This window comes from Purpureocillium lilacinum (assembly GCF_023168085.1).
Source record: "Purpureocillium lilacinum CBS 284.36 DNA, scaffold_3, whole genome shotgun sequence".
NCBI classification, from domain to species: Eukaryota; Fungi; Ascomycota; class Sordariomycetes; order Hypocreales; family Ophiocordycipitaceae; genus Purpureocillium; species Purpureocillium lilacinum.
Window position 1 is genome coordinate 3,091,693 of NW_027072113.1, and position 27,643 is coordinate 3,119,335.

Below are 27,643 nucleotides of genomic sequence, written 5' to 3' on the forward strand. Positions count from 1 at the left end.
GGTGCCGCCAATTGCGGTCGCGGGGCGCTTGGGCGGTGGCCGGCGCGGAGAAATAGAAACTTCTACAAGCGTGAGTCAAAGGTACAAGAGGGCTGGCAGCCGCTGTCGGCCCAGCGCCAACAGCCACGGCGCACCCGGCACTGACACGCGCTGCCGCTACCGTTGCTGCTGCTGCTGCTGCTGCCCACGCCGCCTCCCGCATCTGCCCGCGTCTGCCCTGCGCTGCGACCCGACTGTCTGTCTGGCACCTGCAATCTGACTCAACGACGAGCTGAGGCGCGCTCGCATCCAAACAGAAGCTGTCGTCACGCCGCCCCCCGACTTCGCCGTCGCTGTCTCGGAGAGAATCTGGATGAGGCTCTGAACAGCGGAAAAAGACGCGCTCGCTCAATGCTGGCCGGCACTGGGTGCGAGATCGAAGCTGATTGAATTGGACTCGACTGTTCTGCCGGGACGAACAAGGAGTGAGGAGGAGGATGATGGTGCAGCAGGGAGCCAGACTGCAATCTCCCCACAACGCCGCCGCCTTGTACCCCGGCGTCCCCGTCGCCGCCGCTACGCCAACACCAGCGGCGGTGGTGCCTCAGACAGCGACAGCGACAGCGCCGCCCAGCGACGACGCAGAGCCGCCTGCGCATGCCGGTCGCAAGAGAAAGGCCGACGCCCACGACAACAACGAGCGGCTGTCCAAGCGACTGAGCCTGCTGAATCTCGGTACGTTTCTATCATCTTTCTGCAGTCTCTGACTGGCTTGCGCTAACTGCCCTCTAGAGCAGAATGGGTCCAAACTTTACGTCCCCGTCGAGTCCGCCATGGCGGCGGCGGCGGCGGCGGGTGATCGACTCGCCCCCGCGACTGGCTCCCTCACCAACAGCGGCAGCGCCCTCGCCAGCGACGAGGCCGACGACGTGATGCACGTCGACGACACGAAGCACAAGGTTTACATCTACAATATCGACGATGAGCTCTCCTCCTCCGACAACGAAAGCGACGATGGTAAGCTCGTCTTCCTGCCCGACATCGAGAAGCACCTGCGCCAGAACCGCATCCCGCCCCACGTCCTCGTCAACAGCGATGGCGAGCTCGCCGGCATGCAGATGGTGCTCTATAGCGACCCGAGATCCCTCTCCGTGCCCGAGGAGAAGGACGGCGTGCGCAAGGCCATCATCGAGTCGCGACGTCGAGTGCGAGAGCGCCAGCGGCAGGAGCGGGAAGGCGTTGCCATGACCGACGACAGCCCTTCCACACCCTCGGCGGTACAAATGGACGCGATGCAAGACACCGCCGCCGCCGACGATGACGACGACGTGATGGACATGGACTAAACACGATACATTATACCTTGATTCACGGCGTTTGGAATAGCGGTAGAAATAATCTACAAAGCTACCTGATCCTTTAGCGAGGCGCAATACAACAATGCTTTACACTATTATCCTACGAAGTAGGGGGCTGCTTGTTCCACAAAGGACCGACAAAGACGAGACCTGCTATGTCTTGCAATCTTCCTTGCTCCAACCCCTGACCCTCTTCCACGATATCCAGAGCTCACGCCGCTCTTCACCTCGTGTTCGCGGGCGGCGGGCCTGCGGGCGGCGCATAGTCCGGGGCCGGGTTCGACTCGGGGGCTCGCCTCGTCGGTTCCGTCCGCCACTGCGACGGGTCGACCTTGCTGCCGCCCTCAGGAGGCCCGGCCGGCTGGCCAGGGTACATGGGCGGACGGTTCGGGTCGTACACGGGGGGTGCCATGTTGCCCATGTGGTAGGCGTCGGGCTGATAGTAGCCGCCGCCGCCGCCGCCCTGTTGTGGCCAGCTGGCTTGGTACTGCGGAGGTTGATACGCACGTCGACTGACCAGGCACTAGTTGATGAAAGCCGGGTCAGCACGGTGCGTCCCTGTGCCTCTGCGGCGCTCCAAAGAAACAAAGACGCAAGAGAGGATAGGTGGTGTTGCTGGAGGGAGTTGATTGGGACTTACTCGGTGGTACGCCAGCGGCTGGAGGCCCTTTCGCAGCCGCCGCTTCGCGTGCCAGTAGCCTCCGAGGATGTACCCCATGATGAGCAGGAAGATGACGAGGAATATGACCCATTTGACGATGATGCCCTCCTGTTTGTCGCCAACGACGTCAGCGTTATTGGTTCATGTGCACGCCCACCAGCCCGTTTCCCCTGGGCGACGTGCTTCCACGACTAGCGCCAACATACCCGACTGTGCCACCACGGGACCACCCAGTCCCCATCCCTCACCCAGCCGGGTGGTAAATCGTCTCGTGCCCGGATGCCCATCTCGAGGGCGGTTCGGTCGTTGTCGTTGAGGAGGTTGAGGTGTTCTGTGGTCGCCGGCGCCACTCGGTGTGCGGACTGAGAATGCGTTGGTACTGTGCGATCGATGTTGTTTTGTTTACTCGCTCTGCGAGCAGTGTCGGCCGAGGTGTCCTCTCCTCTAATGGACCCGCAAGAGAAAAGGGAACAGTTTCTGGAAAAGATGTCCTGCGTTGGACAAAGCGCGTCGTCAATGCACCCTCACGATGCAGCAGCAATCAAACAAAAGACGCTTTTTTAGGGGTGGCAGAGCGAGAGGGAGAGAGGCGTCCACAGGTATTTGAGTGTCGCAGCATCTGAAGGACATGGCGTGGCTGAGGCCGCCCACCACAGGGGGTACCAGGTTCCAGTCGCTCGCCAACCGTGAGTACCAACTTGGAAGGTTTCCCAGACACGACACACCACCCACCCGCGCCCTGTAACACGCAGCGTCACAGGTCAAGTACGGGGCCTGGCGTGTCGCCCGTGCTGCGGCAGAGGCACCAGCAGGCGCGGGTGGCTGGCCGTGCCCCACTGCAGCCCGGGGGGGTTGACAGGTGGCTCCACGGGCCTCCCCTCCCCATGATGATCCATCCCCTCCCAAGCCCCCCCAAAGGGCCCTCCTCAACCTGCGACGTACTGCAAGCCTACCTGCAAGCCCCCCCATCAGCCGGCTTGGCCACCTCCCGATCGCAGGCTCGGCTTGCGCGGCATCTGCTGATGATGTGCCGCTCGCCTGCGTGTGCCGCTCGTGCACTGATGAGCTGCCGGTGCAAATCCCTCGTACAGATACTGCGTCGTGGCCAACCCGCAAGGCGGTGCGTCGCCGAGTTTCACGGCAGATGTGTTCCGTCGGGACGTTTAACACTCCATGCCTTTCCGCAGGACCCGTCGTCCATCACGGCTGCTGATTGCGACGATGCGTCCCGCACTTTGTACATTGCGGGATACGGCATGGCCACAAGATCCATTATACTTCGTAGCGTGTGCAAATACGTTTCGCTGATTTAACTCTGCGCCGACATACGAAACTCTCAACACGAGATTCATGCTGCACAAATGCTGCACAAATGGACGACCGGACAAGGCGCCAGCCATTGAGAACTTCCTCAACTACGGACATCCTACACAGGCCGTTAAGAGCAGGAGTAACACCAACCTTCAGCACCCGAGGGAGTGTCGTATTTCGCCCGCAAACAAACATCGCTCTCATGCTTGCCGTAAACGCCTAGCCATAGTTACATGGATACAGGTAATGCAGCAATGAACTGCTGTGCTACAAACCCACCCCGCCCGCAGCCCACCCACGGAATGCATCGCCTCCATCGGCCGGGTTCCCTGGCGGCGGATGCCCTCCCTGGCCCTGGTTCCGTCTTCGCTCCTCCTCGGCCTGTGCGTGCGCCTGCTGTATCCGCTGCCGCCACCACAGCAGGAAGACGAGGGCCATCGTGATGCCGATAATGACCACGCTCTCGACCACGCCTCCGTCATCAAAGTCTTCGTCTCCAGCGCCGATGGTGCCTTCATACATGTTATCGTTATTTAGTTCGTCTTCGTAGTAGATGTTATCATCCTCGAGAAAGTTGGCAATCCACTCCGACAAGGACCAATCCTTGCCCTTTTCTGCAAAACAGTCAGCACATTCATCCTCAGAGAGGCAGGATTGCAAAGGTCAACGTACTCGGCTCGTCTTGTATCGAGTGCACGGAGCCATGGGTTAGAGTGTTCCAGGCGCTGCGGATTCTGAGCTTGAGCAAGCTCAGCGTCACCGGAAGGTATGCCTCCTCGTTGACCTCCAAAGCGTGGTCATAGTAGCGCTTAGCCAGGTGAAAGTCCTGTGTCAGCCCGATGCCGTTCTCGTGCATCCACCCCAAGTTGAACAAGGCCTGCGCGCTCTGCGAATAGTCCGAGGCCCCAGTGTAGCATTGGACTGCCTTGCCGACATCTTGATTTGTCCCGATGCCGTAGAAGTAGTAGTCCCCCATCTTCACCATCGAGTCGATGTTGGACTGCCTCGACGACCGCGTCCAATAGATGAGAGCCAGGCCGGGATTCTCCAAGAGCTCGGCCTCGCTCCTGGGCTTCCGGAACCACTGCGAAAAGGGTATTTTGGACCGGCCCGTGTCGAGCATGTAGGCCACGTTCGTCTGCGCCCTCTCGTAGCCTTGTTCGGCCGCCATGAGATACTCCAAGAATGCCAGCTCGTGATCTCCGGCCTCGTACGCGTCGTTTGCGTCTCCCCACGAGGAGACGAGCGGTTCCGCCTTCTCTGCCACAGTCTTGTAATATGACATGGCCATGCCGCAAAGCTTTTCTCGGCCGACGCCGTGGTAGACCATCTCTCCCAGATAATAGTGAGCCTCGATATTGCCGTGTCTCGCCGCCAACTCAAAGTGGTTGTTGGCGATTCTGAGGTCCTCGGGCTCGCCCTGGTCGAGATATAGTCTACCCATCTGAACCTGTGCCGGAGCATAATCCTGGTTGGCGGCGGCCGTGAGCAACTCCATGGCAAACTTGACGTTTTCCTTGCCGCCGTAACCGTTCAGCAGCATGAGACCCCGTCCGTACTGCGACTGCGCGTCTCGGAGGGATATGCCGCGGTCGAACCAGATTTTGGCTCGCTCAAAGTTTTGCACCACGCCGTCTCCTCTCAGGTAAATGCGGCCGATGTATCCGGCAGCCTGAGCTGCCGTTCGCTCCACGTCCTTGGTGTAAGTTTCGACAATGCGGTTGTCCTTCTTCCAATATCTGGACGCAGCCAGGTAAAAATATTTTCTGGCAAGCTCGTAATCTCTGTCGAGGCCACGCTGTCCCTCATAGTAAATCCGTCCGAGATTGAAGGACGCCTTTGAGTCGCCCTTCTGGGACACGAGGTCGAGATATTCGATGACGTCGCCAATGGCAGCACGCGTCGAGTCCGAATATGCGTTGACTTTTCGAGAGTTGATCCCTGAGCTGGAGACGCTCGCACCTTCGCCATATATGCCACCGTCATCGTCTGAAATGCGCCACCCCTGGAACACCCACGACATGCCGCCCGGGGGACCGGCACGGTACCAGTTGATGGCTTTGTCGGCCACCCTCTTGTAGTACCTGACCGCCGCCTCGCAGCTCTTTGTCGCGCCTATCCCGCTGTGGTGCCGAAATGCCGTTGCCATTTCCGCCCGAGTATCACCCCTGACGGCCGCAAAGGTGTAGTAGAGGAGAGCTTTGGCCTGGTCCCGAGGAACGACGTTGCCAATTCCAGTCGAGTGATACAATCCCAGCATGTACTGGGCCGTCGTGTTCCCATGAGCGGTTGCCAACTGCTTGTAATGCTTGTAGGACGCGTGAAGGTTGCGCGGGTGGCTGTAGTTGCCGAAAAAGTTGAGCTCGGCGAGCAGGAAGAGGGCGTCGGAGTTGTTATGATGAGCCGCTTCCTCCAGCAGCTCAACCGCGTTCAGGAGAGGCCCAGAGACGGCTTTCGAAGGCTTGTTGGCGGACGGCGCTGACGCGGGGCCCGTGGGTATCGCCTTGCCGAGGTATCGAAGTGTCGCGCCGATGATGCCGGATGACTGATGCTTCCGTCGTCGAGATGATCGTGGGATCTTCTGGAGCTCCGAGATCGCAGAGTCAACGATATCGGCGCCTGCGAGTCGTCAGCCACTGCAATGTTCGCCCACGAGTTGGTTCGGGACATACCTGGCTGCCGAGGGGCCGGCGGGGCCTGTTCCTGGACCACATCCGTCTTGGGGCCTAGCCCATGATTCCGTGGGTCGCGACGGGCAAGCTTCTCTTCCTGGGCATCATGGTAGTATTTTGCGTTGGTGCCCAGCACCGCGGCCACCTGCGAAAGCACTGGTCGCGGACGTGTTAGCTCGAGGACGGGGCGTCGAGGGCGATCGCGGGACTCGGAGGACTCGACTTACGGAGCAAGCACACGGCCGAGCTCTTCATTCTGGGCAATCACTATTTGCCTGGAAATGATGATGGAGCTCGGAGCATTGCGCGACGCAAGCATCCGTCGAGAGGGACTGTGGAAGTGACGGATGTCGAGCAGCAGGATGTCGCGATCGAGCTACAAGCTGTCCACTTCGGCCCAGTTACGTAGCGTCAACGGCGACAGGGGGGTTTGTCCCGCTGGGCTGTTTGGGCAACGCCGCCACGGCGGATGACTAAGGCAATTTGCTCCGTACGAGACTGGAGAGTCACGGGACTGGGCAAGAAGCTCCAGCCAATGCTCACTTATAAAGTGCTTCACGTCATATTAGTGCACGCGATGCGATTTCGGGACATGGCCTCCCGTGGCATGCAGTTCGACGAGCATCGCCACAACCCGTGCAACGGAACGAGGGAAGTGCCGGTATCGCAACATGAGACTTGCTTTTCATGGCCGCAACTGCTCCCGCGTGGCTGCCGCAGCGAATGGGCTGAACAGCTGCCCCGGCCCAACCCCACTCACAGCTGACCGGTGAGGGCTCACTAGCTGCGGCTGCCTGCCACTGACACGCCAAGCTCGAAGTCCTGGGCTGCGGAGCGCGTTAATGGCTTTGCCCTCCGCGTCTCCTCGACGCGCCTCGAGCAGCTGGTTTGCACACTTCATCGTCCACTGCCAGCGCAGCGTCTCTTCTTCCGCACCAGTCCCATCCAATTGCCATTTTGCCACTTTGGCCGTCCCAGGTCCATTCAGCTTCAAGATTTCTTGTTCCGCACCTTCCAGAGCGTTGTGGTGTCGTGTCAGAGGGCTTCGATCCGTCTCGTCGACTCGGCCCTACCCGACGCACCAACGACATCTCGCCATGTCGGCAGTCAAGCGCAAGACTAGCTCGTCGGCGACCGAGTCCGAAGCCAAGAAGATGAAGGCCAATGGCAGCATCACGTCGTTCTTTGGCGCGCCGAAGCCGAAGCCTGTCGACGCGTCTGCTCCAGCACCCGCAGTCAAGTTCGACAAGCAGAAGTGGGTCGACAGCCTCACCTCAGAGCAAAAGGAGCTCCTGAAGCTGGAGATCGAGACGCTCGACCACAGCTGGCTGGCGCATCTGAAAGATGATATCGTTACCAAGGAGTTTCTGGAGCTCAAGAAGTTCCTTGACAGAGAGACGGCCGCCGGCAAGAAGTGGTTCCCACCCAAGGAAGACATCTACTCTTGGTACGTTGCACTGACACCGCGGCGCCCCCGACTCAACCGTCTTCTAACACGAGCCAGGTCCCGGCATACGCCTTTCAATAACGTCAAGGTCGTCATCGTCGGCCAGGACCCCTACCACAACGTGAACCAAGCCCATGGCATGGCCTTTTCCGTGCGCCCGCCCACGCCTGCGCCGCCGTCGCTCAAGAACATGTATAAAGCGTTGAAGAAGGACTACCCTTCCTTTGTGCCGCCGCCGAACAATGGTGGCCTGCTCATTCCATGGGCCGACCGCGGCGTGCTTATGCTCAATACCTGCCTTACGGTTCGCGCACACGAAGCCAACTCGCACTCCAACCGAGGTTGGGAGCGCTTCACCCAAAGGGTCATTGACCTTGTTGCGCAGAAGCGGACACGAGGTGTCGTGTTCATGGCTTGGGGCACTCCGGCTGGAAAGCGAGTGCAGAAAGTGGATAAGAGTCGCCACCTTATCCTACAGAGCGTCCATCCCAGCCCCTTGAGTGCGTCTCGCGGCTTCTTCGACTGCGGACACTTCAAAGCTGCAAACGAGTGGCTTATTAAGAGGTACGGCGATGACGGTGAGATTGACTGGGCGTTGACTCCGAGCACGTCCACCAAGAAGGCTGTGCCACTGGCAACAGTGGACGAGCCAAACCCAAAGACAAACGGAGCATCCTCGCCTGTGGTAGTGCCGAAAGACGAGCCAAAGGATGAGCCGAAGGTCACATTGAAGAAGGACGAGCCGAAGGCCACGCTGAAGGCCGATGACGACTTTGGCTCTGACGATGAGGCGGCCCTTGAGGAAGCCCTCAAGCAGGCCGAGGAGGACGCGCAGAAGTAACGCGACCACGACTTCAACGGCGGTCTCTTTTGGCACGCCGTATGGATGATGAATGTTCGGGACAGGAGGCCACCATGCCCGAGGCCAGGAATAGTTAGGACGGGCTCTTCGATTTGTACGATAGTCGCGACTGGTGAGCGTGTAGCAGTAGTTGACAAATGTGGTCTTCAAATCGGATCTGTACCGGCTTTGCAACTGTCATGGTTCGGATCGGGGTGCATGCATGGTGAGGAGCAGCACGGAGCAGCCGATAGACACCACGCCTGGCCAGCCTGCGACTACCCGTGCATTCGATATACACATCGCCTTGCATCTGGCGCATCGGATCGCGCAGAAGAGCGACGGGCGGTGCATGATTCATGCTCCGTGGCTGCAGCGCATCCGGCGGCGCCAGCTCATCATGCACATAGGGCCGGCAAGCCTGGCACGCTGGGGCGCCAATGAGCTGGCGGCAGAGGGCGACGACCGGGGGAGGCTCGGGGGCGGTGACAGTCGCCAGCTCATACCTGCAGCACGCGCTGTGTCCGTCACCACCATCACCACACGAAAGCTGTTCCGTACAGGGGACCGATGGCCAAGCACAGATATGCCTTACTCACGTCGTTTCCGGGGACATACCTTACGAGGCACGTTCGATGTTCCATGGTGTAGCATGTCGGAACGGCGTCTGCTCCCAACTGAAACGGCATGGTGTCGCTGGCCAGTCGAACGAAGCATTCGATGCGCGACGCCCGTCAGAACGAGGTCGATAAAGTTGTCGAGACGTCATTGACGCGATGCGTCTCGACGGGAGAGCGTCTGCAATGCAAGGCTCTATACTCGTACGTCAGGTGCTGCAGGCGGGAGACGCTTTCGACGGGGCATCGGCCGGTCGAAGTTCCCGTGGCCCTAGCGCAGGCCTTGGCAGGCCAATGACACCGGAGGCTGCTGGAAAGTCGCGTCTATCCGGCACTTGATTTGCCCCTGGCAGCCTAATGAGGCGCGCGGCACACAGGCACAGCGCTCCGGCTTCACGGCCAAGACGAGGACAGGCAGCGCGAATCCGGGCCATGGCGCCATCGGGTGTGACCGTCCACGGGCGTAGCAACAGATATGATGATTGAATCAAATAGCAACCAAAAAGAAGCTGGGAGGCGGAAATTGGGACGTCACTCAGAGAGTGGTGAGACATTGCGGTCGACCTGCACGAGCGTGACGTACCTGGTGAGCCTGAGAACGAGGACCCTGGCTCCCGGACGGCAGACGCGGCGCGAGGCGAGAGCTGCTGCCCTGCCGTGCCGATTTAGGGTCGGGAGGACGGCTGGCCGCGATGACGGTGTCCCGAGGCGCACGCAAGGCTACGTCGGGACGCACAGGCTCGACGTTCGCCAAGACAAAACGAGGCAGACGTGGAGCCGCTCCGACCGAGATGAGAGCCATCATGGGACGGGCTGGCGGTGCGACGCGACAACGAGGACGGGAGCCGGGGAGGCGGGCGGGCGGACGATGGGGCAGATGGGCAGTGACGATGATGCGCGGACCGCCCGCGCGACAGGCGAAAAGCACGGGCGAAGTCAACCTTGCTTTCCCCCACAGTGATCATCTCGGGTCGAATGCAGGTGCGGCGTCGGGAAGAAGGAAAATGGCAGGGCTGGGCGCATCTACGACTGGCAGACAGGTCACGGACCTCTTGGTGCTGGTACTGAGGGACAGCAGAACTGGTGCTGGCATACGCGGATGGAGGCTCGGCAAGGCCTCAGGTGAGTTCCAGATGTCCGGGCGCGTCTGAAGCGTCTGGGAGCCCGTCGCTTGATTGCTGCTGCTGCTGCTGGTGTCGTTGCAACAGTGGTGGTCTGCCAACAACGGTGGCCTTGACAGCGGCCCTGGCGCGCCGGACCCCACCTTCGGTGCCATCCAATCCATCCCATCCATCCGTCAACCTGGAACTTGCAATTGAGCCCAGCGAATAGGTCCGGCACAGCCCACCTCGAGCTGGCTGGCAGCTGGAGCCCAATGACCAGTGGATTGGACAGAGTGCACCACAGCAGGCCACCCGTCCGCCGCACTGAGGTGGCCGCGCGCACTGCCCGAGTGAGGTTGGCAGCCCCTTCACGGCTCAGGCCCCCCCCCCAAGGCAGCTACTGTCCAGGTACCGATGCGGTGTCGCATCATGGCGGGGGTACCAATTCCTGGCCGGTGCCTCGCCTCCCGGCCGGTACCTGATGAATGAAAGACTGAGATGCGGCACGGTGCCTGGCGGCCCCTCTTGGCCCCCCCCCCCCCCCCTGCCACCCCGTCCATCTCCAACCCAACCCAATGGATGGGTCCCCTTCTCGTCGCTCGCTCGCCCATCAACAAGCCACCCTCCGCGATGGCCCTCCCAGCCCAGCCCAGCCCAGCGCCCAGCCCAAAATGAGGTATCCGTCGTCCCAAATGCCCGCGCCCAATCTCAGCCGGCGAGGAACAGACCTCCCAGGTTGGCCCCCTGTCGCGCGCCGTCACATCAAGTCCAAGCCCGTCCATCCCATCGGCCCCTGACGGGGTCTTCCAGGTTGTTCACACACACGCCCGGCGATACTTGGACCCAGTCTCCTTTCTTCTCCTCCCACCTTTTCTCGTCCCCCCCGCGGTCTCGCTTCGCTCTCGCTGTCCATTCACTCACCTGGGCTGATGCTGGCAAATCCCAGCTCCTTGCTCCAGACGGCCTCCACGTTCCCCTTCATCGACGTTCCGACCCGCTGCCGCTCTCTTTCATCATTTCCATCCACTCACTGCCTTTCCTTCCCGAACCTACCTTAATACTTACCTTATTCAACACGCCGAGCACTGAACGGCATAAACGCCAGACAAGCGCCCCTCCTTCACCACTTACACCCGCCGCAGCGCGAGCGAGCCTCGTGGGACCAAATTTATCAGACAGCCCGTCTGTTTCACCCGCATCAAGCTCTTCACGCGGCCTCCCCACGCATTCATACCGTTTTTTCTCGAGCGCACACGGTTCAAGGCAGGCGTTGCTTTTTCGTCTCTTCCTTTTCCCGTACCGTACCTTGCCGTGGTATACTACTGTGCGCGCACGCTGCTGGAAGCCAGTCACGGGATCGGCGACCAGCTGTCCACCACCGCCCGGCCTGCCCCCTATTGCCTCCAGTTGTGTAATTTCGCCCGCCTCGGCGACTGCGACTGCCACTTCGCCTTTCGCCTTTTGTTCCCATCCACCACGCCCGCGCAGTCAGCTCGCCTCTTTTGCGCCCTCTCCACTGTCGTCTTCTCGCCACCTCCAGCGCCTGGGGTATCTCGAGCATCAGACGCCTGCCTGCCATGCCGGGTCTCTTTTCTCGCCTCAAGGCGCGAGACGGCCTGCGGCTCAAAAAGAAGCAGGCGGGCGCCGACCTGGTCAGCGCGCTGCCCGCGAAGCCAAAGTGGGATGATGCGTACACGCGCAAGACGGTCGAGCCCGAGGAGATTCACGAGCTCCTCCACTACTGCACCGAGGAGCTCAAGGCGCGAGGTATGTAGCCAAATATCCCACACCCCACCGTATTTGGGTTTGACCCCAGACTTTGGCCATGGCTAATCCACATCTCGTATTGCAGGCCTCGATCTTCCTTTCCTCCTCCTGCCCTTTCGCCCGACCTCCGACCCGAGCGCCGTGCGCACCTTTGTCAGACACTTTTTCGACCATGGCTACGCCCTCAGGGGCGAAACGCTGGTCCAGGAGCTTCGCATGACCGAGCCCATGGTAAGCCCGACCGCTGCGCCCAACCTACGAGCCCATGTTCACGCCTGTCCATAGGTTATATCTGGAGTTGTTAAGTGGTGCTGGAGCCGAGTCCAAGGTGGCGTCGTTGGCTGGGACGCCTATGAGCTATTCAAGGTTGGAGAGTTTGGTATGACCGAATCGCCCATCCATCCTTCCCCCGTCCGTTTGGTCCATTCGCTCATGATCGTCAAGACTCCCACAAGGCCAGAGACTCGTTCAAGACATTCATTCCAATCAGTGTGGAGAATGGGGCCAGGCAGCGCATCATCTTCGACTTTTTTGACTTGATCGCCGCCGTTGCCGCACATGGCAAGTCAAACGGTTTCGGAGGCTGGCAGTTGTCTCGCATGGCCGCCTGGTGGGCCTTTGAGCACAAAGACACCGGCAGTGGCTTCGATGGCGGCTACAAGGCGTGGCTGAGGTCAGGATCACGACCCCAACAGCCGTGTAACGGAACCACGTGGTGCTAACAAGCTGCAGTGCCGCCGATGCCACGAGCCACCTATTCTTCGCCTACCTCAGGTCACTAACACCAGAGCAGAGCCCGACCGGAATCTCCCTGCTGCCCAGATCACTCGAGAAGCTACTCAAGGACACCGAGTACCCGCCTCCCAGGTCCCAGGGGATGATGACCAGCACCAACAAGCTGGTAATGATGGTCGATGCCGTTTCTCCCACCCCGTTCGCATTGCTTCGCCGAGCCGGCCATTTCCAATATCGCGACACGGATCGGGGTCTGCAAGAATTCTCCAACTACGAGGACCCGGTCAAGGCTCTGACCGAGGAGTGCCTCCGGGTTCTCAAGGCCATCTCAGCCGCGAACCAGTCGCAAGCATCTAGTGCCAAGCACTCCACCAGCCTGCGGGATGCGTCTTGGTCGCGCTTCGAGGACATGGGCTTCAGCACTCCCCTGGCTGAGGAGGATGAGGACACTGACGAGAATGGCTCATCTGCGAGGCACCCCCAGACCATGCGCCGTACCGCTGCATCCGGAAACGACCTCGGGCGGCCGACGACTCCATCCTGGGCCGATTTCCTGTCGTCAGGCTTCGTGGATGACACCGGTGGCCGATCAAACTTGCTTCTTCCTCCGGACAAGGTCTTGCCACCTATCGAGACGGGCATCCGACAGCATAGCTCGTCCCAGTCCCATAGGCCACGACTCGAATCGGATCGTCATCTCGAGCCTGGTGAGCTTGCTAGTATTACCATCATTGAACTTGATGACGCCTTCTGGTGGGTATGGATGAGCAGCCTCGCTCCTGAGGAGACTGCCGAGAGAAAGTCTGCGTTTGGCAGATGCGCGTTGATCGAGACAAAGATCTACGGTGCTCGTTGGATCGTGATGGAGGAGATGGTCGCTGGCGCGGCGCCTGAACCGCAGGAGGGCGCCTACATCGCCGAGAAGAAGAGCTTCTTCAGCTGGACGAAGCGAAGCAAGACCCTTCGGCGCAAGTCGATTGGGAAACACGCACTGGAACGGGGCGAAAGTAACGGCACCAGCTTCGCAGACAGCAAGACGACCCTTGGCGGTGAAACCCACGCACGAGTCCAGGCCAAGGCGGCTCAGCTTCGCGCCATGAAAGACAAGGAACAGCAGGCCGCTTCTCAGGTCACCCAGCGCCGCGGTCGCACGGACGCGGAGCTTCTGGCGGAGAAGACTAACAGTGTTTTCACGCTCCAGCCTCACATTGTCGGCGAGGCATCGTCCGCCATGAAATGGGTCAAGAAGTACGATAAGGGCGCTATCAAGGATGCCTACATGGCGAACAGCAGCGCCGGCCGTGGGCTCGCCGTTTCTCCTGCCCCCTCCGAGCATACCAACGGTGCCTCTGCCGCCAATGGGTCTGTTGCTAATGGCTCGGTTGCTGCGGGTATGAATGGTCACAGCCCCGCCGAACAGATCGGACCAGAGGTGCCTGTCAAAGACGCCGCCGTGGCTGCTTCGACGTCCTCGGTCCGCCGAGACTCTGTCCAGTCGCCGCCTCCGGAGGCAAAGGAGACACCTAAGCAGCCGACGCCGGAGCCTTTCGAGCAACCGAACAGCCCTGTGCCGCCACCCAAAGACACGACAGCTCCCATTGTAGCTGCGGTCGAGACCGAGGAGCACAACGTCCTGCCAGAGAGTCCAAAGTCGCCAAAGGTGGCGTTCCAGGCCACTAAGGAAAAGTCTGGACTGCGCAAGCTGTTCGCCAGGAAGCAACGGGCGTCGAAGCTGCCAGACAATGCTACCACGGACGTGAACGAGATGCTGCGAGAAGCTCAACAAACTCCCGAGCCCGCCGTACAGCAGACGCCAACTCCAGCAGCTACCCCGTCGCGATCCATCGATGAAGAGTCAGCCGCGCGCACCTCGGTTGACCCAGCCAACCCAGCGGCACTCACGCCTCGCGAGATGGTGACCCCTCCAGCTCAGGACTCTGATGTCTCTAGAGCGGGTGGGCAGACTCGCTCGGATGGCGGTGCTGCCGAGGCAGAGGCCGAGTTCTCCCGCTTCGATCAAGGGCCCTTGGCCGATCAGCCTGCGTTTGCGCCCGACGACGACGAGGACGATGCCACCCCTCCCCCGATCGCCCGTCATCCTATCCGTCAAGCATCGCCTGCTGCGCCAGAGACACCCAAAGAGGAGCTGAGCCAGAGCGCCAGCCCAGGAGTACAGGATCGATGGGCCCAGATCCGAAAGAACGCTGCGCAGAGGGCCGCAGTTCGCCCCAAGGACGACACCACCCGAGGCAGCCCCACCCGAACCGGCGATGGCGACGACGACACAAGCGGAGAAGAGTGTGAGTGTTTTGAAGTTGCGGAAGCAGAGGGGGCCTTTGCTAATAACGCTACAGCGATCGAATCGAGAGTCGCTCGCATCAAGGCCCGCGTTGCCGAGCTGACGGGCAACATGGAAGACAGCAGTGCACCCCATGGAGCGCAGAATCGACGTTAGAAACGATCGCCTTTCAAATGAAGCAATGAGAGCCGGCGAACATTCTTGCCTCAAGTCGACAGCACTTCCGCGCGGGTCACAACTAAACTCCTCAATCATTGCCGACTATCGGCGCGACCTGTTGTTTTCTGACGTTTTAGCCCACCACACATAATGCGAACCGTCGCGTCTCGTTTGTCCGGGCTTGATTTCGGCCAGCTTTCTTGCTTTTTTTTTCGATCACACATGATACCACGGACGGCAGACACGGTCATGGGAGCCAAAGCCGAGTTATCGGAGGATTTGATACCAGTAGTGTCGAGGCTTGTCTTTTATTTGGCCTTTCTCCCCCCTGATCCTTTTTGCTCTTGCTATCGTTTCTTTCACTTTACGCTCGCGGGCGATTACTCGCCATTTCTCCCGTTTCTCGCCGCAAAGAGAGCAATTGAGGTTGAACACAAAAAAGGGAAGACGTGACACAGATCACAAGCCTGCTGTTATTGGAATTTGATACGTAGATGCCAGAGAATGGAATCCGATACGCGTGGGTCCGCGCTCATTTTCTCTTACTTTGTAATGTGTGGTGTGTAGGTTTTATCATGCATTTCGAAGAACTCGTGGGTTCCCGTGTCCTCATTCGTGTATCTCGTGTATATACATGTATGCTAGTCCTCGTCCTCGTCATCGTCCATGTCCACCATGGTGATGCCCACCGGTCCGTCCGAGTCTGAGTCCTCCGGGTCGGTCGAGTCGGGCGTCACTTGGCGCGTCTTTTGCTTGGGCGGCGCTCCCACGGGGCGCCGGGCCAGGCGAGGCTCGGCGTCGAACTCGTCAGGCGGCGGGTTCGAGCGCCTCGTGGGCAACGCCGGGGGTGGCGGGTCGTCAGCCTGCGTGGACTGTTGTTGCGGCTGCGACGAGGTGCCGGTGGTGGAGGCCCCGACGGGGCGTCTGGGAATGGGCGAGTTGGGTTCATGCGACGGGGAGAGGGCCGGGGGCGATATGGTCAGGCCGCGGAGGTCGTTGGTCATGTTGCTCCCCTTCCGCTTGGTGTCTTTGGCAGAGTCCGAGGGCGGCACGGCGTCAAAGTCTAGGAGGTTGCCCTCGGCGGCCTGGTCCTTCATGCGGATAACGTCGTCCTTTTCGATGTCACCGCCGGCGCGCACGCCGACAAAGCCGCACATGCGGAGGATCTCGCCCGTCAGCTCGGGGTAGCGCAGATGACCGCTGACGCGCTCGCTCAGGTCGACGTTCTCGAGGCCCTCCACGCCGGTGATGGGCTGCAGGCCGGCAACGCCGAGGGCGAGGCTGTGCATGCGGTAGACGAAGCCGAGGACCATGTCGTTCTCCGAGTAGACGTTGAAGACGCGGCCGGAGACGACGGGCCGCAGGGAGCGCCAGTGGGCGGGGGAGGAGGGCGCGGGGGCGCCGATGAGGACCACGTCGGCGACGAGGCCGAAGGCGTGGCGCTCGGCGAGGGACTGCAGGCAGGCGTGGATGGCGGCGGCGCCGAGGGAGTAGCCCACGAGGGTGACGGGGCGCTCGCCCTGGACGCGGTTGATGAGGGCGTCGGCGAGGAGGCGGCCGGCCTTGTGGGAGCGGTTGCTGGCGCGGCTGAAGGGGTTGTCGACGTTGGACGCCGCGGCGAGGATCTGGATCGGCCAGAGGGCCGCCCAGAGCGTGGCCAGGACGGTGCGCTTGATGACCTCGACCTTGAAGGCCTTCCACGCAAAGGACCCGACCAGGTCCTGCAGCGCGGTGCCCAGCGCCAGGAGCGTCTTCATCTCGTACCGCAGCGCGAACACCTCCGAGTCGTTGCTGAGCACGCGCCACGGCCGGGCCACGTCGGCCTCGGAGTTGAGCCACCCGTTGATGCCGATGGTGACGCGCAGGCGACGTTGATCCTGCTGCTGCTGCTGCTGCTGCTGCTTGTTCTGCTGCTGCCCTGATGGCCTCCCGTCCTTTGAGGGCGGCGGTGTTTTGCAGTCTTCGCCCCATTCCTCGGCGAGGGGGATGAAGCGAAAGTCCTCGACCTCTTTGGCGTAGCTGTCCATCATTTCACCCTGCGGGGAGCTCATGTCAGTCTCTCATTACGACATCACGAGAAGATGAGTTCCGTCCACGTACCGTCATCTTGGCTCCGTATGCGCCAAAGAGCGCGCCGACCAGAGCGCCATTCATCCAAAAGATGCCCAGGAAACTCGCCACACCACCCAAGCCCACGCCGCCCATGATGCCGCCGATCGCGCCGGCCACCAGCGGCGCCGCGAGCCCGCCCGTGACGCCAATGACCGCCGCGCCCGCCACCGACGCCAGGCCAACCTTCCAGAAGCGGCTCACCTTATTCTCTTGCCTACGCTTGGCGGCCTCCGCCTCCGCCGACATGGTCTCCTTCTGGCCCTTGTCCGCGGTAGAGTTCTCCATGAGCGAGTGCGCAATCTCGGCCTCCTCGCCGTTGACGAACGTCTGCGGCAGCTCCAGCGCGGAGGCGAGGTAGAGGACCAAGGCGCGCGAGTGGGCCGAGTACCTCCCCGTGGAGAGCAGCAGCAGCAGGACGCAGCTCAGGGCCTCGCGGCGGTCCTCGGGCGGGATGGTGGTGAGGCGCGTGGGGATGGGGTGGTAGAGGGCCTGCAGCGAGGCGACGTCGTCGGAGCGCGTGAGCTGCGCGCCGCTGCCGCCGAAGCTGATGAGGTCCTCGCCGTGCTCGGGCGTGTCGAGCTTCTTCTTGTCCATGGCGTCGCGGCGCGTCTGCCGCTCGGCGCGGATCTTGTCGTTTTCCTCGACCTTGACGATCTCGGCGAGCTTGGGGCGGAACTCGTCCCTCCATTCCTTGATGTGCTTGACGGCGGCGGCCTGAACGCGCTGCGCCTGCCGAGTCTCCTTTTCGCTGGGCTTCTGCTGCTGCTGCTGCTGCTGTTTTTGTCCTTTCTTCTGCTGCTGGGCGTCCGTCGAGTCCCAATCCTCCTGCCACGCGTCCCACGCATCGCCGCCGTCATCGTCTTTGGAGGAGACCTTGGTGTGCCGACTGGTCGCGTACTCGTCCGAGTCGTCAATGTCCGCCGGCGCGAGAGACCCGAGATCATCGGCAGATGTCTCAATCTGTGAGATCATATATTCGACAATCTCATCCACGAGGCGCAGGAGGGTCTGCCGCCGGGCCGGGTTGAGGGCGATGACGACCTGGCGCGGGTCGGCGCACAGTGGAGCCATGGCTGGCGGCGATGCTCCGCGAGGTTCCCCGCGTGTTTTGCGTCGTCTTGCCCCTCCCGTCTGTAGTGGCGTCTGTCCAAAGGGAATTGCTGCTGCAATTTGAAGGATTGGGCGGCTGCGCAGGGGAAGAAGCGTGATGTTGATGGGGGAAAGGTGGCGACGGTGGTGGTAGTGTTTGTCGTATTAACTCGTAAGCGCGTTGGGTCGGCAATGCCCTTGTTAAGTGAGGGGGACATCACTGCAGGCAGCCTCCTGCAGGATACTGACCGACGTGGACGGATGCCTGTCACCTCTGCGCTCCCTCAACCCATTGCGCCAACCGAAACGACACGTCGCGTTTTACAAAGGTGCAGAGACAGACATCTTTTCCTTTCCGTTGCGAAATGGATTTTGGGCTCGAGCCTTTGCCTGACAGGATCAATGTCGCCTTGCTTCCACCATCGCGCGACACGAAGACCCACGACAGATGGACCTCATAAACGCATTTGCAAGCACCTCCATGAGAGCGTTCGCAGTGCATCTAGTTATTCATGGATCGAGACCGAGGTAGCAAATGGTAATGGTATATCACCGAGGGAGGATTCGCATTTGCGACGTTGATTTCCGTACCGGTAGCGTGGCCACACACGTCTGCCGCTGTCCCTGGCTGACAGGGACATCGCGGGAGTGCAACGCACGCCATGAACCACAGACGCTGTGAGGCATCTCTAGTATCTCAACAAGTTATATGAGCATCTTACACGGCACCAGTCTCTATAGCTCGTAAATGTAGAAAGGCAAGGCGTATATATAAGCGCTGTGTTTGAGGTCCTTCCCTGGCATGACGCCGGAGTCATAAGGGCAAAGCCTCCTTGCTCGCCTTATTACCTCAATATTATAGATTTATACTTTACGCTTAAAAGAATTGAGGCCGTGTATATCAATGGTTGCTACCTGAGTGACTGCGCGTAAGCTAAAGCCGCTTAGCGTGGGATAAATGAAGCACGTTGTTAGAACGCGTGCACACGGGGAGTTGCCTACATGTATTCAGCGTAGAAAAAACTCCGTTTGCACTCCGTTACCTAGAAACCGCGGCTATTTTAGGCCGCTACCGGGCATTCACTTCACTGCTTAGTCTTATTTCGCTTTCTCGTTCCGCACCCTCGATCGATTCTTACTCCTCCGGCAGTCACATTACCACCGCTACCAGTACGACGCACGATCAGTGCATAGCTTATATCTCACTACGCAACGGGCCTGGCCGTGATCTGAGGTTCAGAGATTAACTGACTGTCGGATACTGGTGTCCGCGTGGAGTACTTCCGGCACAATGTCCGGTCAGGAGGTGTCGCCCTCGGGCGCATACGACCCTCTGTATCCCGAGCCGGTCGAGAACGTCTATCATAGGCGCAAGATGTTCGAATTTCGCGAAAGATACGAGCCGATCTTTGCCCGTCTACCAGAGCCAGTCAAGCGGGAGGCCATGGCGGCAATCAAGGCCATTGCAAAGAGGAAGTATAACGGTTCCCCATCCGACATCCCGTGGTGTCGGGCAAGAAAGTCGACATCGGCACTTCATCGGTGCTGGGCCATTGGTTCGGCCGCAAAAAGCTCTACGACAGCCGCCTCACGTATATGGCTGCGCTCAACGACGACTTCTTGGACGACATCCCTGAAAACCCGGTGATCACGCACGAATCCCGCAACCAGATCAGATGCCGCCTCAACAGCACAAACATACCAGACGCGTCCCCTGCGAGTCCGTCCCCAGCAACCAGCGAGGGCATGGACGATCCTTCTGGTTCCGCGCATTCAGACTCGGATGGCAGTGGCAATTCCAAACGCAAGATTGAGACAAGAAGCTCCAAGAAGTCGTTGGGGGGTCTGGCTGAACCTACGACTCGCAGCGCGGCAAATCGAACCCCGATTCAGAATCAAAAAAAGCGATCCGCCATTCCGGAGCCATCTGTCTCCACGCGGAAGAAGCGGCAGCGGGGCCCAGGCGCGGCCGCTCATCATCCATCGACTACCCAACATGGCGAGGACGCAACGGCGAGCGTGGGCGACCAGGGCAGCCAAGAGAATGATGTCGTCAAACTCAAAGTCAAACTTAGGAAGGCAGAGGCCGTTAACGACCATCTGGAGGCAAAAGTGATCGGGGAGGGGCAGGAAATTATGGCTCTGAAAGAACGAGAGAAGTCGACTGGCGAAAACCTCGATCATCTTCGGGAGGAGAATGCCAAACTGCAGACTCAGCTTAAGACAGCTGAGGAAGAGCGGAATGGCGCACAGGAGGAATTCAACAGGCTTAATGATCTGGTACGAGCCCGGCTTGAAGAGTCACGTCGGGCAATCGGTGAGGCCATTCAGGGAACCCATGGTCTCTCGCTCGTTGTCGACGGTATTAAGAGCGTGTTGCCTCCGCGACAGAACGACACATAGTGGGCTCGATTGACTGAGGTTCACGGATGAGGGAAAGTCGAGAAGAAGGCCCTTGGGGGCATCAAGTGTTTCCTGGTGGCTCGGCATGGACTCTACCGGAGGAGGATTCGTGGCTTGGTATGGGTCGGGGCGCTTCAACCAGGAGGCAGAACTATGAGGGGCGATCCTGCCTACTGGGTAGGTACGAGGAAACCTTGGGTGGTGGTGTAAGTGTAGAGGGTCAAGAGAATTGACCACCGTCCCGATCGGTCCATCGCTTTGGGTCCATCATTTTCCGCGTGAGACGCAGTTGCCCTCGCATAGTGGTACATTGAAAGAATCCCCATTAGAACTTGTCCGCCCTCCTTCGCGCAGTGGAAGTTGTCTACAACTCAATGGTAACGCGCCCATGTCACCACGGCGCGGGGGCTGCTTTGGCCAAGGGCAGTACAAGATGGGGTGAATGACCAGACTGCTAGAGGACAAACCCAGACAACTCAACTAATGGCTGTCCTTTGAAGAAGCGCCGTGCTGAAATTTCTCTTTTCCCACAACACAGAGGTTCATGGTGGCATTGTCGACACCGAGCCTGTAAAGTTACCTCTGTATTTTTCTACTCTGATATCATCTGCTTCTGCTCCAGACCGGTAGGGAAAATGATCATGACCTTGATCATCTGCGTCCGGACCGGGAATAGCTGGTGGTTCATCGCAGATCCTGGCACACCTGGACATTGAACACGCCCGTTCACCACAGTCGCGCCTCCGTTTGCCTCCGGTGCCTGGGCAACACGCTCGCCGCCTGCGACTGTTCACGGAGTATAAATTTCCTGGAACAGCGAGCACTCGAGAGCCCCATTCCTCCTTCCTACATCATTCTCACCACCACCTCGCCTCGCCCTCTCCGCTTCCCTCCCGCATCAACTTCAAGCCTCAGAACGGCCCTCGCCCGCGAGCGTTCTGCAAGATGGCGGAACAGCCGTCGCTGCGCACGTACGACCCTCTCTATCCAGAGCCAGTTGAGAACAAGTATCTCCTGGGCAGGATGTTCGAATTCCGTGACGCTTTCGAGCCCGTTTTCGCCCGTCAGACGGCGAAAGTGAAACGTCAGGCGGCCCTGGCACTTATTGAGATATCGTGCACGAGCTACACTGTCTCCCCATCGAATCTCCCATGGTACCGCACCAAGAGCAGGAAGACAGTCAATGCCGGAACGTTTTTGGTGCTGGGAAATTGGCTCGGCAAGTCGAAGGTAGACGACAAACGTCTCCACTACACCCCGAGCGATGAGCTCCTCAAGGACATATCTGCAAACCCCTTCATCACCCACGAGCCCGACCACCGCGTCAAGAAACGCCTCATGACGGCCGCTAAGGGTCCGAACACTGCGTTGACGTCGCAGAACACTTTGGTGTCCAAGGAGCCTTCTACATCTGCCTCGCGGATCAACAAGGGCAAATGCAAGAGACCAAACGCCATGAAACCCTCTGGCGTTTTGCCAGGACAGCGCCCGGCAAAGCGGCTTGCGAGGGTTGAGCTACCTGTCAAATCAAAACGCCAGAAGGGTGCGACCAAGAACGCGACAGAACACGAAGAAGCCACTAAGTGCCTTGAGAAAAAGAGCATACATGGAAAAGTGAAGGCACAGGGAGGCTCGGGCAGTGCGCTCTACGAGATTAGGCAAAAGTTGAAACTGGCTCGTAAGAACGCCCGTGAAGTCAAAGTGCTACGATCGGCACTTGCTCGAGCGCAGAACGAGAGGATCACGCACTTTCGGAACTGAAGATCAGTCGCGCTGCAAGAACCGAAGCTGGCTCAGCTCCTAATGACGAAGTTGGCCGCGCGCATATCGCAGGCGCTAGAACGGCGGTCGATCAGTTTCGGGACGGCCCGTACATGGAGCGGATGATAGCCGATATCATAAAGGAATCAGGCCGTTCTTACATAAAACGCCTGTTGGACGAGAGCCTTGAACTGATTTGGCGCCAAATCATGCCAGACGAGAGCATTGCGAATGCAGTCGATGCTGCGTTTAGCGGCTAGGACGACGAGTACGATCATCTACCTCTGGTTAGTGTGGAGGATTGTGGTGTGGTGGGTGTTCGAGAGGTTGGCGAGGCTGGTTGAGCGCGTGTCACAATGGCGACAAACGAGTTGGTATCGAGGTTTTTAGTGGAGGAGGAACGTTCTTGAGGTACTTGGTAGCCATCTCGAACTGGCAGGGAATTGGCCATCATCTCATTATTCGTCGCATTCACCTCCCGTTCATTGCCCCACTGGGAACAGCTCACGAATATCGCACAACGGAACATTGGCAAGTCTTCGTTCCTCCTTCACAATTTGGGCATGTGGCTGCAACTCAACGTTGACGCACCCAAGTCGCGACGGCGCGGGGCAGCGGCCAACGGGATGCCGAACAGGTACCCGAGACGCCGATGGACGCGGGCTCCACAAGCGGGCCAGTGTCGGCCGGCCGTTGTGGGGGCGTTGTTCGCCCTGTGAGGCGGGGGGCGAGGGGGCACATCTCCGGGAGGGTCGGAGGCGCCTGAGGAGTGATTGCCGCCGGCACTCCGCTGAAGAGCCCCCAGGGGCGGCTTCCACTCGTTGAAAGAGCCCCGGAGGGCTGCCGGTGAGGGGGGATGCATTGGCATTCGCCGGGTATTCTACTCTTCCATGCGCGGGGGAGGGGCGGGGCGTTTGCCTCGTCGCCTGTCATTCAGGTAGGCTGGCATTATTAGCTGTTGTGCCATTTTTTTATGCTTGATAGCCGTTGGGGGCCGTGCATGTCGCGTGCATGGGGTGGGAATTCAATCGGCGGCCGGCTTCGTCCGTCAGGCGCGGCGTCGGCGTCAATTGCCAGTTTCCCGCGACGCCCATGACGACACCACGCAGGGAATTGCCGTCTGGAATCTTACTGCCCCTGCAGATTGGCGACTGGTGACTCCAACGGCGACGAGATGGAAAAAACCCGACAGGGGTTGTTTTGCGCTGCACATTTTTTCGCTGCGCGTTTCCAAATGCCCGTGACGGCGGGCGCAGGGTAGCTGTGGGCAAGTTCACGATACCCTTTGGCGGCTTGACGCCACTGGCGCGAGCAGCTGCCACCCATCCCTGAACCGGCGTCCTGCAACGCCGACTCGTCCTTCGCGGCAGCGTCATTCAGCCGCAGGCATTCGCCCAGGCGGCCCCGGAGATCCAGACAGACGACGGGACCTTCGGACGCGAGACGCCGCGATGCTTGCCCGCCATGGATGGGATGTCATGGCTGAACGACCATCTTCATCGCCCGCACTTTTCTATAAGTAGTGGAGGGCAGTCCGGCTGGACTCCAAACAATCATCATCACCACCATCACCATCATCACCACACTCTCACCACACCCGCACAGCATCACCATCTAATCCCCGGCCGAACTCGCCAATGCGACCCTTCTTCAGACAGACCCGAGCCGCCTTCAACCAGATCCAACGCGCCAACATGACCACCTCCACCCAGCAGCTGCCCAAGCGGATCCGCGCCGTCCTCCAGCCGGACCCCGCGACCGACAAGCTCGTCCTCGGCGAGACGGACCTGCCCGTGCCCAAGCCGGGCGACACCGAGGAGCACCTCGTCCAGATCAAGGGCACGTCGCCCTGCCTCAGCGAGCTGTCGTGGGAGCGCAACTTCCCCGACGTCTTCAACACGGGCCGCGAGCGCGTCCCCGGCACCGAGGGCGCTGGCATCATCGTCACCTCGCCCGCCGGCTCGCCCTTCAAGCCCGGCGACGAGGTCTACTTCCGCAACAACGCCAACCGCCGCGGCTGCCTCAGCGACTACACCCTCATCACCAAGAGCAGCCTCGCCCTCAAGCCCAAGACCCAGAGCTGGGTCGAGGCCTCGTGCACGCCCCTCAGCTCCCTGACCGCCTACCAGGCCCTGTTTGAGCACGGCGGCCTCGACCCCAAGGCCATCTCCACCCAGGGCGGCGACCCCAAGGCCCGCGAGGCCAACGCCAAGCGCAGGGTCCTCATCACCGCCGCTGGCGGCTCCGTCGGCGGCTGGGCCGTCACCCTCGCTTCGGCCGCCGGCGCAGGCGCCGTCATCGCCGTCTCCGGCCCCCACGGCAAGGAGGAGGTCCTCAAGGCCGGCGCCACCGAGATCGTCGACTACACCCAGCAGTCGGTCGACCAGTGGGCGGCGCAGGACCCCGCGCGCCAGTGCGACCTCGTCTTCGACTGCGTCGGCGGGAGCTCCCTCGCCGGCTGCTGGGCGGCCGTCAAGGACGGCGGCATCCTGCTCAGCGTCTCCGACTCGCCCGACCGCGTCAGGCCCGAGTCGGCCGCCAACAAGAAGCCCGCCGTCGCCAAGTGGTTCCTCGTCGACCCGCGCGGCAGCGACCTGGGCGAGATCACCAAGATTGTCGACGCCGGCATGGGCAAGCCCCAGATCGACAGCGCCGTCCCCTTTGAGGAGTTTGCGGCGGCGTACCAAAAGGTCGACGGGCGCAAGGCCAGGGGCAAGGTCGTCATCAAGGTGACCGAGTAATGACAGGACGGCGGCGTGCTCTACGGGGGGACGTGATACTTAATGGGCCACGAAAATGGGCGCAAGGAGCAGTCCTGCGCCATGCCAATTGGCTGCTCCGGGATGTTGTTTGAAATATCTAGCGACGCAGATTAATGAACAAAAGAATTTAATGAGATAGCCAGACATGCCCTCGCCGTGCAGAGTGACAAACTTGGTGGCTATTCAGGGTCCGGATTTGAGGAGTACCACCCGGCAGCGGGTTCTGGTAGCAAAAGTGTTAGTGCACCAGACCAAACTCCCGATAAGATGTCGCCCCGCAAAAAAATTTCCCAGCCTCTGGCCAGCCGTCCAGCGCCAAACTGCTGGACCCCGACAACTCTCGCCATCCCACCGCTTCAAAGGCTTCATTCTTTCCCGTTGTACGGCACGAACTAGCCCGACAGTACATGGAGACCATCCGTCGCAGGCAATAGCAAGCCGCACACACCGCTGCACGCGCGCGCAGCAGCCAACCCGCGATGGACGCCCGCGCCCTCCTCACCTCGCAGGGCTGGCGCGGCACCGGCCACTCCCTCCACAAGACCGACGACGCCATCGGCCTGTCCAAGCCCCTGCTGCTGTCGCGCAAGGACGACACGCGTGGCCTTGGCACGAAACAACACTTTACGAGCGACCAGTGGTGGATGAACGCCTTCGACGAGCAGCTCAAGGGCCTCGACACGACCAAGGACGGCAAGGTCCGGCAGACGGTCACGACGGGCAAGCTCAACGCCATCGAAAAGGGCTCGCTCGGGCGGTGGTACCTATACACGTCGTTTGTGAAGGGAGGGTTCCTGGAGGGGACGGTGCACAACGAGGAGGACAAGGACTCGTCCTCGTCGACGGACTCGGACGACGCCACGCCGCCCAAGACGGACGACCCCGATCCGAGAAAAGAAACCAAGGAGGAGCGGAGGGCGAGAAAAGAGGCCAAGAGGAAACGCAAGGAGGAGCGCGCAAAGGCCAAGGCTGCGCGTCGCGAGCGCAAGGCGGCCAAGGCGAGCAGATCAGCCTCAAGCTCCGACGCCGACGAAGAGAAGCGCAGACGGCGCGCCAAGAAAGAGGAAAAGCGGCGCAAGAGGAAAGAGAAGGAATCCAAGTCATGACAAGCGTGAAAGTCACGAAGCGCTGAGTAAGGGGCATGGGCTCGCGAGGCATGGAAAATACGGCATTGCATAGGCACGGCGTTTGGTTGCGACCTGTTTGATACCCGAAACGGATGAATGAAATTAATAGACCTTCACGTCTCTTTCGGAGCCTTGCCCGGTTTGCCTGACAGGATCCACGGTCTACGGTCCCAAAAGTCATCCTTGATGATGTCTAGATGCTCCACCACGACCCGCGCCTTGGAGCGCCGCTTCTTGTCCTTTTCGGCCTGCGTCTTGGACTGCTGCACGGGCTCGGCCAGGTCGTCCATCTCCTGCGCCACTTGGTTGCTGTCCGCGTCGACGAGCTCGTACTGACTTTGTTAGAGCTATCCGGGTCAAGCCAGCACGGGTACTCACATCTCGGAAGATGACGCTGCCCTTCTTGTACATCTCCGGCTCGTTGTTGTAGTTGATGTGAAAGCGCGAAAACAAAATCTCGTTCTTGTCGGAGGCGAGAGTGCCCTGAACATGTCAGCACCGGCTCATAAGGGGCGGATGGTCACAGTACCGCCAATGTCTTTTCGGCCTCTTTATTGTCTAAGCCGCCAAGTTGTATCAGAGCCCAAAAGGTGGTGTTGTAGAGGTTGTTGATGTGGCCTTGCTAGGTTAGCGAATGCTGCCACATCAACGATGAGATGCCTCACAGTCTACCTGCCGCCAGCTCAGGTAGTCCCGCAGGTTCTGGACGCTGGGGTACACCACGGCGCGCCCGTCAAATGTCGGCAGCGGATATGTGAGGGGGTCGTCGGGAAAGTATGTTGGCCAGGAGTAGACGTAGTTGGCAGTGAAGGTGGAAACAATGGTGCTGACGAGTTTGCTGGATGATATGAGCATAGAGACGGAAGCCTGGGCGAGGGGTAACGGACCTGGCTCTTCGCTCAAACAGGCTGCAAGATTTGTGAAATACAAAGCTATGACCAGTTAGACAAGAGAGCGCATACGAGCAGAGACGTGATCCACCTGTATTCGTCGCTGATGCCGTATCCGATTGTGATCTCGGGCAGGTCTGTGACGACGGCCTTGGCGGCCGCGTTCATGAGATCCAGAGCTCTCCTGTCGTTCGGCTTCTCGAAGCCATACTTGGCACACATCCTTGAGAGAGAATGGCGTCAGATATACGCCTTCAGAGTAGCGTTGCGAGCTCATACTTTGTAAAACCCCTGCCATCGATGCGGACCACGATCCACGTATTCGGAAGCAGTGAGTCTTGCTGTTCAAAGTTGCGCACATATTCGAATCTGCCAACGGTCAGCACTTGGGATCAACGACCCACTGCAGCTTGTGCATAGGGGACCTCTCACTTTGAGTTTGCCATCGTGCGGACTCATGCGCACGGGCGGCTTGGACGAGACTGTGGACATGTAGAGTCAAGCATGAGGCATGCAAAGCCAGAGCTCACGATGTTAGTGCAAGTCCCCG

General features: G+C 60.0%; 11 protein-coding genes across 11 annotated transcripts; 7 read left to right on the forward strand and 4 right to left on the reverse strand.

Annotated features, from left to right (window-relative positions):
- Positions 1-479: 479 nt before the first annotated feature.
- On the forward strand, positions 480-1,325 carry PLICBS_004512 (uncharacterized protein; the record flags this gene model as incomplete). Its single annotated transcript, XM_018326142.2, has 2 exons — positions 480-714; positions 772-1,325. 2 exons carry the CDS (start codon positions 480-482, stop codon positions 1,323-1,325), a joined length of 789 nt encoding a protein of 262 aa, XP_018175894.2.
- Positions 1,326-1,560: 235 nt separating this feature from the next.
- Positions 1,561-2,055, reverse strand: PLICBS_004513 (uncharacterized protein; the record flags this gene model as incomplete). The annotated part of the gene is made up of 2 exons (XM_065600533.1): positions 1,561-1,860; positions 1,978-2,055. 2 exons carry the CDS (start codon positions 2,053-2,055, stop codon positions 1,561-1,563), a joined length of 378 nt encoding a protein of 125 aa, XP_065456605.1.
- A 1,521-nt stretch (positions 2,056-3,576) lies between these two features.
- On the reverse strand, positions 3,577-6,236 carry PLICBS_004514 (ERAD-associated protein; the record flags this gene model as incomplete). The annotated part of the gene is made up of 4 exons (XM_018326141.2): positions 3,577-3,923; positions 3,982-5,928; positions 5,982-6,137; positions 6,209-6,236. The coding sequence occupies 4 exons, from the start codon at positions 6,234-6,236 to the stop codon at positions 3,577-3,579; spliced, it is 2,478 nt and encodes an 825-aa protein (XP_018175893.2).
- An 842-nt stretch (positions 6,237-7,078) lies between these two features.
- PLICBS_004515 (uracil DNA glycosylase) lies at positions 7,079-8,269 on the forward strand (the record flags this gene model as incomplete). The annotated part of the gene is made up of 2 exons (XM_018326140.2): positions 7,079-7,428; positions 7,486-8,269. The coding sequence occupies 2 exons, from the start codon at positions 7,079-7,081 to the stop codon at positions 8,267-8,269; spliced, it is 1,134 nt and encodes a 377-aa protein (XP_018175892.1).
- Positions 8,270-11,566: 3,297 nt separating this feature from the next.
- On the forward strand, positions 11,567-14,946 carry PLICBS_004516 (uncharacterized protein; the record flags this gene model as incomplete). The annotated part of the gene is made up of 6 exons (XM_018326139.2): positions 11,567-11,756; positions 11,842-11,987; positions 12,042-12,135; positions 12,201-12,429; positions 12,489-14,791; positions 14,846-14,946. The coding sequence occupies 6 exons, from the start codon at positions 11,567-11,569 to the stop codon at positions 14,944-14,946; spliced, it is 3,063 nt and encodes a 1,020-aa protein (XP_018175891.2).
- Positions 14,947-15,590: 644 nt separating this feature from the next.
- PLICBS_004517 (uncharacterized protein) lies at positions 15,591-18,132 on the reverse strand (the record flags this gene model as incomplete). Its single annotated transcript, XM_018326138.2, has 2 exons — positions 15,591-16,985; positions 17,050-18,132. 2 exons carry the CDS (start codon positions 18,130-18,132, stop codon positions 15,591-15,593), a joined length of 2,478 nt encoding a protein of 825 aa, XP_018175890.2.
- A 1,309-nt stretch (positions 18,133-19,441) lies between these two features.
- On the forward strand, positions 19,442-20,553 carry PLICBS_004518 (uncharacterized protein; the record flags this gene model as incomplete). The annotated part of the gene is made up of 2 exons (XM_065600534.1): positions 19,442-19,634; positions 19,673-20,553. 2 exons carry the CDS (start codon positions 19,442-19,444, stop codon positions 20,551-20,553), a joined length of 1,074 nt encoding a protein of 357 aa, XP_065456606.1.
- Positions 20,554-21,498: 945 nt separating this feature from the next.
- Positions 21,499-22,314, forward strand: PLICBS_004519 (uncharacterized protein; the record flags this gene model as incomplete). The annotated part of the gene is made up of 1 exon (XM_018326136.1): positions 21,499-22,314. One exon carries the CDS (start codon positions 21,499-21,501, stop codon positions 22,312-22,314), a length of 816 nt encoding a protein of 271 aa, XP_018175888.1.
- A 1,694-nt stretch (positions 22,315-24,008) lies between these two features.
- Positions 24,009-25,055, forward strand: PLICBS_004520 (uncharacterized protein; the record flags this gene model as incomplete). The annotated part of the gene is made up of 1 exon (XM_018326135.1): positions 24,009-25,055. One exon carries the CDS (start codon positions 24,009-24,011, stop codon positions 25,053-25,055), a length of 1,047 nt encoding a protein of 348 aa, XP_018175887.1.
- Positions 25,056-25,555: 500 nt separating this feature from the next.
- On the forward strand, positions 25,556-26,182 carry PLICBS_004521 (uncharacterized protein; the record flags this gene model as incomplete). Its single annotated transcript, XM_018326134.2, has 1 exon — positions 25,556-26,182. One exon carries the CDS (start codon positions 25,556-25,558, stop codon positions 26,180-26,182), a length of 627 nt encoding a protein of 208 aa, XP_018175886.2.
- Positions 26,183-26,316: 134 nt separating this feature from the next.
- On the reverse strand, positions 26,317-27,539 carry PLICBS_004522 (tRNA-His guanylyltransferase; the record flags this gene model as incomplete). The annotated part of the gene is made up of 8 exons (XM_018326133.1): positions 26,317-26,535; positions 26,582-26,686; positions 26,733-26,821; positions 26,869-27,041; positions 27,091-27,135; positions 27,185-27,316; positions 27,373-27,462; positions 27,526-27,539. The coding sequence occupies 8 exons, from the start codon at positions 27,537-27,539 to the stop codon at positions 26,317-26,319; spliced, it is 867 nt and encodes a 288-aa protein (XP_018175885.1).
- Positions 27,540-27,643: the final 104 nt, after the last annotated feature.